Source organism: Scyliorhinus torazame, chromosome 3, assembly GCF_047496885.1.
Source record: "Scyliorhinus torazame isolate Kashiwa2021f chromosome 3, sScyTor2.1, whole genome shotgun sequence".
NCBI classification, from domain to species: domain Eukaryota; kingdom Metazoa; phylum Chordata; class Chondrichthyes; order Carcharhiniformes; family Scyliorhinidae; genus Scyliorhinus; species Scyliorhinus torazame.
In genome coordinates this window covers 101,946,683-101,960,248 of record NC_092709.1, presented here as the reverse complement: position 1 = coordinate 101,960,248, position 13,566 = coordinate 101,946,683, and the positions used below count along the sequence as shown (strand labels likewise).

General features: G+C 44.6%; 1 protein-coding gene across 2 annotated transcripts in view; it reads right to left on the bottom strand.

Annotated features, from left to right (window-relative positions):
* Positions 1-13,566, bottom strand: part of LOC140408621 (lipopolysaccharide-responsive and beige-like anchor protein) — a 1,704,725-nt gene that overhangs the window by 1,505,595 nt on the left and 185,564 nt on the right. For both annotated transcript variants that reach the window (XM_072496077.1, XM_072496078.1), the window contains exon 20: positions 7,818-7,941. In XM_072496077.1, coding sequence (XP_072352178.1) covers positions 7,818-7,941 — 124 coding nt within the window. The remainder of the gene's footprint in view (positions 1-7,817; positions 7,942-13,566) is intronic.

The following is a 13,566-nucleotide window of genomic DNA, read 5'->3' as shown; positions in this document are numbered from 1 at the left end:
GCAAAGGGAGCGCAGACAACTCTTAGTTCATATTATGTGCAATCAGCAGACACCCTACTTCACATGCCCTTGCTTTATATGCTCCACCTGCGTCCAAAGCGCTGCATGCCAGCTGGCCTTTTCTGCTATGGAACACATCAGATGTAAGAAGCGCAACAGACTAATGGATGGAAAACTCAGTGCTGAATTGCAAAGCATCTGCACATTCCTGAGCCCTAATCTAAGCAAGCTTGTGATGGACAGATCCAACCAGAAGCTGCACTGAGTATGATGCAAGTAAAGTAAGTGTAAATATTTCCTTTGTTTTTACCATTTGAAGCTGTTGCCAGTTCCATGATATATGAACGATTAAGAATTGTCTATAACTCATTATGAAATATTCAGCATGTATTAAATAATTTAATCTTATTCATGGGGTCATGGTTAGTGCACATGCCCAATTTCTATTTTGTGGCCCACTTTGAAAAAGGAGGTCTAGGTTGCCCACCACTGGTGTCCACAAGTATTTCCTATTATAATTTGTGCATATTGCTGAAGCAGTGCCACAGTAGCCACACCTGTTATTGGGCAGCGACTTCTAATGAACAGCATTGCTCTACCATATATCTGGTAGAAGAGGAACTAGTCCTCTTCATTCAAATGTTTCAAAATGCTTTCCGGTACATGATTTATTGCTATATTGTAACACAACTCTGAAGTTCTTCAAAGATTATTTTTAACGAAACCCAGGGTTGGGAGATAGTTCAGTAGGAGTATTTTTAAAAGACAGTAGACTGTAACTTCCCATGCAGTGGCAATTGAGTCGGATTGCCGCTCCATTCAAAATGATTTAAGTGGAAATCCAGGCAGTCCTATTTCACCTGACCTTCCAACTCAGGCCAGGTGAGATACGTGTAGTACAGTGCACTCCTGGGATATTCTGTGTAGAGCAGCTCAGTCACAGCTAAGTATGCCACCCCCACTTTTTGACAGCACTAGCTGGTGTAAACCAGCTAAGTTGAAAGGTCCAGCCAAGCTTCACAGGACTTTGAAATACCAGAGAAAATTTAAATCTGCTCAAAATAATTTTTGTCTGCTCAGCCTCAAGTTCACCTATTTGGACTCTGTTTTGGTGATTGCCATTTAGCAACTCTTTATTCCATCTGACATTTCACTTTGGTCATTTAACTGTTACCTTTTTAGGAGGTTATAAAAAAGTTCTAGTATTTATGATTGCATACCATTAAAATAATGTTGAACTACTGTTTGGACTGAGTCACTGTCTTGGGTTTGCCTAGGAACAGCAGTAACATTTTTTTTTTTTTAATTCTCCTCCTTGTTCACATTTACAGCAACAAATAATTAACAATAACAAATACAATGGCAACCCCCTAGCCAACAATCTCCTCATCCCACCCACCCTCAAACAGCTCCCAACATTTTGAACACAAAACACCAATGAAAAAGAATCATCATTAATTTATACGCTGCAAACACCCCCGCCCCTAATGTTTGATGTCATCCACTTCTCGAAAATGCATGATGAACAAGGCCCATGAGTTGTAGAACCCTTCCATCCTCCCCCTCAACTCGAACTTTACTTTCTCGAGTGTTAGGAACTCCAGCAGGTCCCCCGCCACCCCGGGGCACAGGGTGGAGAAGCCAACCTCCACCCCAGCAGAATCCGCATTCGGGCAATCAACAAGGCCAAGGCCAAGGCCAAGACATCTGCCTCCACACCCACTTCCAACCCTGGCCGATATGACATCCCAAATATGGCTTCTAGGAGACCTGATTAGAGTCTCACATGCACCACCCTTGAGATTAATCTGATTGATATTTAATGTCAGATGTACCAAAGTACAGTGAAAAGTATTTTTCTGCAGCCACGGGAACGAATACAGTACGTACATAATAGACAAAAGAATAACCAACAGAGTACATTGGCAAATGGTACAACAAATAGTGATTGGATACAGTGCAGAACAAGGGCCAAACAAGAGCAGCATAGGGTGTTGTGAATAGTTTTCTTACAGGGAACAGATCAGTCCAAGGGAGAGTCATTGAGGAGTCTAGCAGCTGTGGGGAAGAAGCTGTTCCTATGTCTGGCTGTGTGGGTCTTCAGACTTCTGTACCTTCTGTCTGATGGAAAGGTCTGGAAGAGGGCAAAGCCTGGGTGTGAGGGGTCTTTGGCAATGCTGTCTGACTTCCTGAGGCAGCGGAGGGGTATACAGAATCAATGGGAGAATGGCAAGCTTGTGTGATGCGTTGGGCTAAGTTCACCAAATTCTGCAGTTTCTTGCGATCTTGGGCCGAGCAGTTACCATACCAAGCTGTAATGCAGCCAGATAGGATGCTCTCTATGGCACATCTGTAGAGGTTTGTGAGAGTCGATGCAGACATGTCAAATTTCTTTAGCTTCCGTAAGAAGTAAAGGCGTTGTTGGGCTTTCTTGACTGTTGCATCAATATGAGTAGACCAGGACAGACTGTTAGTGATGGTTACCCCCAGGAACTTAAAGCTAATCGACCATCTCCACTTCAAAGCCATTGACGTTGGGGGAGGGGGGGGGGGGGATATTCAACCCCTCCTCCATGCCGTCCCCCAACTCTTCCTCCCACTTTGCCTTAATTCCATCCAGTGATACCTCATCTTCTCCCAGAATAAATTGCTGACACCACCCCTTTCTCCAATCCCTCTGCCGTCAATGTCTCTTCCAACAGTGTGGGGGCTGGTGGAACCAGAAAGCTCAGTACCTCCATCCTGGCAAAACTTCGGACCTGCATATATCTAAACATCTCCCCTGCCCCAACCCATATTTCTCCCCCAGCTCCTCCAACTTCGCAAACCGGCCTCCCAGAAACAAATCCCCTCTCCTCCCATCTCCGAAAATTCCCACCCCCACCTCCCTGGTTCAAATCTATGATTCCCTCGAATCAGCATTTCCCTTGACCCGCCCACAACCTAAAGTGCTGGCGCAACTGCCTCCAGATGCTGAGCATCGCCACTACCAGCGGACTTCCTGAGTATTTCCCTGGGGCCATTGGGAGCGGCGCTGTTGCCAATGCCCTCAACCCCAACAACTGCATAGACTCCCTGCCATTCTAACCCACTAGGAGTCTCTCTCTCTCTCCTCTCACCCCCCCCCCCCCCCCCCCTCCCCACCCACCCAGCCTCGCACCTTCTCAGCATTCACCACCCAGTAATAATACAGTAAATTTGGGAGATCCAACCCCCGAGTGCCAGCCTCCCTGCAACAGCATCTTCCTAATCCTGGCCATTGATCCCCCCCGCGCGCGCGCGCAAATAAACAAGATAATCATTTTTTCTACTTCCTTAAAAGACACCTTTGATAAAAAGATCGACAGGCACTGAAAAATTAACAAAAACCGTGGTAATAGTCATCTTAATTGCCTTAACCTGACCAGCCAGCGATAGAGGAAGACAATCTCATCTTGCCAAATCCGCTTTCAACCTCCCGACCAAACTAGGCATGTTATATCTATGGAGCTCCCCACACTTTTGTGCCACTTGTACCCCCAGGTCACTAAGTAGGTTGCTGCCCTACTGAATGGCAGCACCCCCCCCCCCCCCCACCCACTCACTGCCAGGACACCACAAAATATTTGTTTTTGTCCAAATTTAGAGACCCAAACACTCTAAGCAGCTCCAATGTACCACCCATCTACGCACTTGGTTCCGACACATACAATAGCAAGTCGTCTACTCTCCACCCCCCTGAACTTAGTAACACAAATTTAATGCAACATAATAGAATGTGATCAGCCCAGCAACAAGTAGAAATCTGCCCAGTGACACCAGCAGTCAGTATTCAAAAGGCCGGTGTGGTGAAAGTATTGCTACTGCAATTCAACACTGTATTGTACTGTATTATGTTGATGCCCCTGTGGGCTCCGCCCCCTCAGGGGTGGTACATAAACCTGCAGCCTGTAGGCAGTACTCAGTACAGAGCAGTCGCAGGCAGGCACAGATCTAGCTTATTAAATTGATGCGACCATCAATTCATACATGACGATTAGCAGAACTGAACAGTGGTTTTAATAAGCTAGATATGTGCCTACATGCGACTGCTCTGTACTGACTGCCGCCTACAGGCTGCAGGTTTATATACCACCGCGCGAACACTTCGTTCGCCGGCCTCACGTGATGTCTTGTCAGGATCGCGACCGCGTCTGCGTACGTGGTCACGTCCTCGATTAGTAAAAAGATTCTGTGGCTCACCCGGGCGTTGAGGAGAATCAGCTTGTGTGCCTCGGTGACGGCGGGCGAGGAGGAGGAGGCGAGGTAGGCCTCAAAGCAGTGGAGCCAATGTGAGAAGATTCCTTTGGCTTCAACTCCCTGTGGGTCGAGTTCCATTCAATCAGGTTTGAGGGCGGCTTCCATTGTGAAATCCACAGTGACCGCGAGGAGCTGCATCAGTACCTGTTCGGTAAGGGCATTGCCTCGAGCAGGGCTACCAGCTACAACCCCCGGGGAAATCGACAGGTGGAGAGGGAGAACGCAACGGTATGGAAGGCCGTCCTTCTGGCCCTACGGTCTAGAAGTCTCCCGGTTTCTTGCTGGCAGGAGGACCTCCCCGACGCGCTCCACTCCATTCGGTTGCTCCACTGCACAGCCACGAACAAGACCCCTCACGACCGTCTATTTGTCTTCTCCAGGAAGTCCATCTCCGGGGTCTCGCTTCCATCCTGGCTGACAACACCGGGGCCAGTCCTCCTCCGGAAGCACGTGAGGAGCCATAAGTCCGACCCCCTGGTCGAGAGGGTATAGCTCCAACATGCCAACCCTCAGTATGCCTACGTGGCGCACCGCGACGGACGACAGGATACAGTCTCCCTCCGGGATCTGGCACCTGCCGTTTCCCCAGCGACCATCACCAACGCCCCCCCCCCCCCCCCATACACCGCCTATCACCACCAACCGAATCCCTCACGGCGGGTTACCAGCTGCCCCCCTGGGGATCCTGAACACCGCCCCCGCCCCTACACGGCCTACACCCTCCCTCCTCTTCCCGCATCGCGGACACACCGTGATGAAGCTCCAGACGACACGCTCCTGGAATTCACGAGTCCAACACCCGTGCCCGCAGCGAAGCCGAAGCAGACTCGTTATGTGAGCCCACTTCACTCCCGTTGGACTTCAATTTTTAACAGGGGGTGAATGTGGTGAACGTATTGCTACTGCAATTCACCACTGTATTGTACTGTATCATGTTGATGCCCCTGTGGGCTCCGCCCCCTCGGGGGTGGTATATAAACCTTGAGCCTGTAGGCGGCACTCAGTACAGAGCAGTCTCAGGCAGGCGCAGATCTAGCTTATTAAACCACTGTTCACTTCTGCTAATCGTCTTGTGTGAATTGATGGTCGCATCAGCCGGATGAGATTCATTTGTCCTAGTAAAGAGATTAGAAGGCATTTAAATAGAATCAGATGTGGGATTTCCGGTGGCAACATGTAGGTGGAGGTTGCACGTTGGGTGGCTCCTGCCAGAGTTTTTATTTTTGGACCTTTATGCCTGGTCTCAGGGGTACTTTTTGGATGAGCTGGTATGGGAAGTTCGAAGGAATCGGTGGAATGTCGAAGTTCCAGAAGAAAGGTCAGGGAAGGAAAGGGCAAGCGAAAGTCCACCAGCGAGTGCTGCTGAATCCAACAGGAGGGAAGATGGCAGTGGCTCGTTCGTCAGGTGGGGCCACTCCCATTACGGTTGAAACACTGACCAAAGTGGTATCGTGGCAGTTTGAAAGGTTGTTCGCCAAGCATTTGGAGGTGCATCTGAGAGAGATGATGACCTCGCTCAGAGTGGGTGGAGGAGACGACTGCCCTGATAAAGGCTGCTTTGACGAAGATGTTGTTGGAGGTGTGGGAGCAAGGAGAGAAGGTGAAAAGGGTGGAGGTATTGTCACAGCAGAGCAACCAGTTCACCTCGATGGGTGAGGAGCTGTGGAGTGGTGGCGGTCAGTAAAGGGCTAAGAGTCAAATTGGAGGACGTGGAGAACAAGTCAAGGAAACCAAATTTGAGGATTGTAGGCTTGCCTGAGGGGGTGGAGGGCTGGAGGAGACATGTTCGCCAGGTTGAGGGAGAAGAGCCCTCCCTTTATGAGTTGGACAGGGCTCATCAGTCGCTCCAGCCGAAGCCTAAAACAAATAAGCCACCGAGGACAGTTATAGCCTGCTTCCACAGCTACCAGGTGAGGGATCAGGTTTTGAGTTTGGCGAAGCAGAAGCGAGAGGTGAAGTGGGAAGGCGTTGATATACATATATACCAAGATCTTACAGTGAAGTTGGCGAGAAGGCAGGCGGACTTTGGTCGGCTGAAGGCGGCCCTGTACAGCAGCGGTGTGAGGTTTGGAGTGGTCTACCTGGCGAAGAGGAGAGTGACTCGAAGGACCACTATTTTGAGATGGTGGAGGAGGCGTTCGTGAAGGCTGAAGGACTGGGACTTGGGCGATGAGAACTGGGATCTTATTTCTTCGATTTTCTCACATGTTTTTGCGTTTTGTTTTCTTTTTGGGTTTTTTTCTGTTTTGCATTTTCTGCACTCTGATTGTATACTGGGGGGTTGAAGTTCACTTTTGGTGGGACTGTGGGGGGAGAAGGGTTTTTGGGCTTGGGGATTGGAACTCCCTCCCTAACAGCACTGTGGTTGTACGTAAACTCAGGGACTGCAACAGTTCAAGGCAGCAGCTCACTACCAGCTTCTGAAGGGCAACTAGGGATGGACAATAAATGCTGGCCCAACCAGCGACACCCACATCCCTTTAATTTTTTTTAAAAATTCTCATTGTAAAGTTTCCAGAACTAAGTTATGAAGAAGACTTCTTCAGTTAAGTTCTGAAGTTATGAGTTATGAAGCTACTTCTCCAGTTAAAAGGTGAAAGAGGAGACATAAGAAAGGTGAGCAGTATAGATAAATGAAAGGTATGCAAGCAATTTAGTTTGGCCAGTAAGGAAACACAGAATGAGTATAAAGATATAAAATTGATAAACATTCATTAAGATTTCAAATCAAGATTAGAGATCAAGTGCAACTACTCCCCGACACCCTCAGCATCTATAAAGCACACTACGGTTATTATAATAAATAATTGAATACTTTCAAAGAAAAAGAGTATATGTTCAGGAGATATCATGCATCAGAGATGTCAATACATTAATAACACTCAACTCCCAAGGGTTAAGCATATATAGTCTTTAAGCAGGGGAATCAGAGATTTAAAATGTTCTGTAACACCCAAGGGAAAAAAAACAGTACACCTGATGCACCAAGAGCATTTTATTCCCTAAGCTTTCATAGATAACCTCACCCTTAATTTAACCAACATCCCAATGCCATTGGGTTATTGTGGGCTGGGGGTGAACCAAGTCTCAACAGATCAACTCAAGCTACACAGATCTGCTGGCTGCATTCTGCTGTAGACGTAGCCCATCTTCTGTCAGGGGAATCTGGTATAGGTCCAATCTCCAGTTCAGTTTGCCGTAGCTCCTACAGGATATGTACACGGCTTGTTGACACGCGCCAGTTAAATGCCCCCCCCCCCGGACAGCATGCAGTAAGGTTAATCTGCGACCGCCTGTCAAGGACGACCAGCGACTGGGTAAACACTGGTGACTCTTGTGAACGGACGGTCGAACAATGTCAGAAATCAAAAAGCATAGAATAAGTGTATGGGGTGGGTGAGAAAATAAAAGTGATTTATAGAGATTACTAAATTATTTGTCCAAACAAAATCAAACATCATGTTTAAGAAAATCATAGTGTGGGCGTGATTACTTCATTCAGATCAAAAAACTTGACATTTAATCAACAGCAAACTTACCTCCTGTTTTCTCGGCTGTTGTTAAAGAGTTTGATCATGTCAGATAAGAAAACACGACGAACCTCCATAGTTTCTAAAAGCGGAGGAGAATTTCTCAATATTGTCGCAATCACTTTCAAGATTTCTGGGAAAAATGGAAATCACAGTACACAGTCAAAAGTAATGGAATTTGCAAAGCAATCAGTACTTTAAAAGATCATATACTTAACAATTGTTATTTTGACTTATCTGTCACTCTTAGACTGCAGGGTATCAAGAAAAGTTGTACAGTCTTTTCACAGAATTCAACAAATGTTCCCTGGCTCAGAAGTAGCACTCAAATTACGGAATTGAGTTAAAGTCTCTCATAAAACAAGTTCTAATTGGTGTTTGGCTCTCAAAAGGGAGATCCTGTTGGATGTCAGCTGTCTTATAAATCCTGGAGAAATAGACATTTTCTTCAACCTTCATGAAACAAATGAGACATTCCAGGGTGACGCAAAGAATAGATGACTCAATGATTGCCAGATTTCAATGTTAGACCAGAGAGAGGATGCAGGTTTCTGTTCAATGGAATGATTAAAGTGTGGATGAAAACATCTTTAGCAGATCTGATTATTACAGCCGGTAAATTGGAATAAAAATAATGGATGAATGAATCACAAGAATGCACGAGGAATAGTTAATAGGTCCTCAGATGTGATTCAAAGAATCATTATGCTGTGAACTGCCCAAAGTGAATGGGCAGGGCCTTCAGAATGACACATGATGAAGAGAATTCCAAGGAAGAGGGTCAAGATATCGATTAATCTGAACATATCATATTGGTCCTGTAATGAATGTGAGAATCTTTCTACGTCAGCAGTATGTGGGTCAGATTGGTTAAAAATGTTACTTCGATTCCCTAATGCAAGGTTAAGGAACATAAAAGTACTGTTTTCTTTAGATTTGCAATGGCACCATCTTGAAGTCAGTAAAAAACATAGAACATAGAAAAATACAACACAGAACAGGCCCTTCGGCCCACAATGTTGTGTCGAACTTTTGTCCTAGGTTAAGAACAAATTAATCTACACCCCATCATTCTACCATAATCCATGTACCTGTCCAATAGCCGCTTGAAGGTCCCTAATGTTTCCGACTCAACTACTTCCACAGGCAGTGCATTCCATGCCCCCACTACTCTCTGGGTAAAGAACCTACCCCTGACATCCCCCCTATATCTTCCACCATTCACCTTAAATTTATGTCCCCTTGTAATGGTTTGTTCCACCCGGGGAAAAGGTCTCAGACTGTCTACTCTATCAATTCCCCTGATCACCTTATAAACCTCTATCAAGTCGCCCTCATCCTTCTCCGTTCTAATGAGAAAAGGCCGAGCATCCTCAACCTTTCCTCGTAAGACCTACTCTCCATTCCAGGCAACATCCTGGTAAATCTCCTTTGCACCTTTTCCAAAGCTTCCACATCCTTCCTAAAATGAGGCGACCAGAACTGCACACAGTACTCCAAATGTGGCCTTACCAAGGTTTTGTACAGCTGCATCATCACCTCATGGCTCTTAAATTCAACCCCTCTGCTAATGAACGCTAGCACACTACAGGCCTTCTTCACAGCTCTATCCACTTGAGTGGCAACTTTCAAAGATCTATGAACATAGACCCCAAGATCTCTCTGCTCCTCCACATTGCCAAGAACCCTACCGTTAACCCTGTATTCCGCATTCATATTTGTCCTTCCAAAATGGACCTCACACTTTTCAGAGTTATACTCCATCTCCCACTTCATAGCCCAGCTCTGCATCCTATCTATGTCTCTTTGCAGCTGACAACAACCCTCCTCACTATCCACAACTCCACCAATCTTTGTATTGTCTGCAAATTTACTGACCCACCCTTCAACTCCCTCATTCAAGTCATTAATGAAAATCACAAACAGCAGAGGACCCAGAACTGATCCCTGCGGTACACCACTGGTAACTGGGCTCCAAGCTGAATATTTGCCATCCACCACCACTCTCTGACTTCTATCGGTTAGCCAGTTCGTTATCCAACTGACCAAATTTCCCAATATCCCATGCCTCCTTACTTTCTGCATAAGCCTACCATGGGGAACCTTATCAAATGCCTTACTAAAATCCATGTACACTACATCCACTGCTTTATCTTCATCGACGTGCTTGGTCACCTCCTCAAAGAATTCAATAAGACTTGTGAGGCAAGACCTACCCCTCACAAAACCGTGCTGACGATCCCTAATCAAGCAGTGTCTTTCCAGATGCTCAGAAATCCTATCCCTCAGTATCCTTTCCATTACTTTGCCTTCCACCGAAATAAGACTAACTGGCCTGTAATTCCCAGGGTTATCCCTATTCCCTTTTTTGTACAGGGGCACGACATTCGCCACTCTCCAATCCCCTGGTCCCACCCCTGTTGACAGTGAGGACGAAAAGATCATTGCCAACGACTCTGCAATTTCATCTCTTGCTTCCCATAGAATTCTTGGATATATCCAGTCAGGCCCGGGGGACTTGTCTATCCTCAAGTTTTTCAAAATGCCCAACAAGTCTTCCTTCCTAACAAGTATCTCCTCGAGCTTACCAATCTGTTTCACACTGTCCTCTCCAACAATATTTCCATGCGAAATAGCTAGACTAAGCCATTTTATAAGTACCAATGACACCTCTAAAGGAGATACTGGGCTGTTAAGTAAACCTTGTATGAAAAAGGCATACATGGTGCTTGACATGAAGCATAATACGGTAATTATTTTTAGAAAATTAGTTGATATGCAATTTACCCAGTCAGGACATTAATGTATTTCTTTAGCAAAACCTGGTGTTTCTCAGTGTTGGGTAAGTATTAATGGCATCAGATAATGTGTATTAGAGAACCAGTTAAACAGATAATTTGCTAACCCTAACTTATCAAAGATTAAAAGAACCTAATAAAAGATACAGGTGTGGTTGATGGAGTATAAAAGGACAACAGAGAATCATGAAATCTGTAAGAAGTATCCGAGGACGCCACTACATTCTACTGTAAGCCTTCCAATGACAGGACTTAAATGAGGCAGCTGCCATGGATCTAAAGATGCAGAAATACTTTCATTATACGTTTTCTCAAACGGGTGACTAGATGTAGTCTTTCTGCACTAATACATAGGGACAAAATAATTATTATAAACAAAATCATGCAGGAATGGGTAGAGGTCGGATTGGAAATCTGAAATATAAACAGAAAATGGTGATCATGATGGTCTGATGAAGGGCTATCAAAACCTGAAATGTTAATTCTGTATCTCTCCACAGATGCTGTCTGACTTAATATTTCCAGAATTTTCTGTTTTTATTGCAAGTTGGAAACTGCATGGCATGGGAAGTTCATGCAAAGAATTCACTCCAGTGGTAGAAGTGAATTGTCATCAATTAGTCTATGAAATCATGGAATCATAGAATACATACCGTGCAGGAGGTCATTCGGCCCATTGAGACTACACCGACCCTCTGAAAGAGCACCCTACCTGGGCCTACTCCCCTGCCCCATCCCTGTAACCCCACCTAACCGTTGGACACTAAGGACAAGTTAGAATGGCCAATCCACCCAACCTGCACATCTTTGGACTACGGGAGAAAACCAGAGCACCCGGAGGAAACCCATGCAGTCACAGGAAGAATGTGGAAACTCCACACAGTCACTCAAGGTTGGAATTGAACCTGGGTCCCTGGCGCTTGCGAGGCAGCAGCTAATCACTATCACCATGCCGCCCCGGTTGAAATCCGAAATTGCTTTCTATTCTGTGTGACAGTCCTCCTGTTCCTAAAAGTACCATAATTAGCTCAATGTTTTCTATGCATCTCAATGCTATTCATACAGGGATGAGCTCTTAACAAGGCTGAGGTCTCAGAGAACACTGAGGCAACGTACAAGACCATCCGAGACAGATTTCAGAAGACTATAACAGACAGACTCATAGGTAATGGAAAGGATCCAGTAAGGTAATAAATAGGTCAAAATGGGGTGGCTTAACGCAACAAAAATGGCGATCCATCTTTTAATTCGGATTATTTGATAAAAGTTTGGACTCCGAACACCTGATAGGAGTAAGCGAGGATCCTTGTACCTCAAATGCTCCAGTGTTTTGTGATGAACATCCTGAGGAACTGAATAGAGTAGACTAAGGGATGGATAGTGGTAATGAGTGACCATGATTCACATGGTGGAGCATGGATATTTAGGGGACGTATATTACAGATAGATCTAGTGAATGGAGGGCTGCAGCAACAGTGGGACTTGCAGGAAAACTACTGGAAGGTTTAATGGCTAGGAAATGACTCATGTCAGAAAACCTTTACGTAGTGGAGAAAAAGCCTCCAATAATGCAAGTGGGAGATCTCAGTGGTGGTCTCAATAGACAAAAGTGAAAGTAGAGTTCATTGCTTGAATAAATTAGACATTCCTTGCAGGTGAGTCTTACAAGGCCATTTACTTGGGGTTTTGAAGTGTGGAATACACATATTAAAGTAGACACCTCAACAGCTGGAAAAGTGATCTTAAAAAATTTTTTTTTTCTTTTGCCATATATCCACAGGAGTGTGGATCAATTGACATCAAAACTCCATTTCCTCAGGGCAATACTTTTCAGAAAGAAATGTTTCCAAAGCAGCAAATGCATAAAGAAAACAAGGGAAACTAAACATGGCCTGAATGATGCGTCCAGGATATAGTACTTTTTAGCAAGATGAGATTTGAAAATAAGCTGTGTTCAACTAAAAGCAGATCCTGCAATATTTTATCACTACCATAAGAGAATCTTCCGGGTGCCTTCATGAAGCATGTTGGCTTCTTATAGGGTGGTACTGTAGAATTTGAGAAATATGTCCCTAAGATTAGAGTAAAAAGAAAATTGGAAATCAGGTTTGTGGGGCTTGTAGTCACTTTGATATTAAGCAAAGGAGCTGGGGAATAAATTTACAGGAATAATTCTATTTAGAGCATGCTGGTTAATCCCATTATCACATCACATGAAGATGATGTTATGTCAAAAGAACAGATAGAGTAATTGCAAAACTTAACTGGTCAGTTGAACTGCTGTGCACTCACTAGCCCAGATGCTAGTTTTGATATATTGGAGTTAAGTACTCAAAATGAGTATATTAAATGTTTCAAGGGCAAATTAAACATTAAGTTAATAAATCATGCAGGGAGTAGTTATATCTAGACAAATACATAGTTAAATTCCCATCCTTAGGTGATCAAAGAGCGATGAAGCTAGCCATATTTAGCATCTTAATCTGTCTGATGGGTAGCCTAGTGCAGCTGGTTTCATTACATTTCTTACAGGTAGAAGGGAAAATGCTGTCCTTTACCTTGGAAAGCGAACAAAATACAAAAGCATTGCTTGAAGTACTTTGGCTGTTGAACCACTGATTCTTGTGGAGGCAGTAGATATGTAATTCTATTTTGCATTGTTTAAGATTAAATTTGGTTCAAAATGTTTACACATATAAATTCTATTTTTTTAAAGGGCGAGAATAATATGTCAAAATTTACATTTAAGAACTTGATTTATTTAATCTATATGAAAATTAATGATTATTACAGCAAATTTCACAAGCCCCGATAATTTCCAGCGTTATACTCTTTCCTCCAGTGAAGCTTGTTGATGCCTACCAGTGAATTCCTTCACATGTTTTTTGTTATTTTCACCCAAATCGATTCTCCATCATGATCTTCTGAACCAAAATAATTTTTCACTGTTGTACTGATTG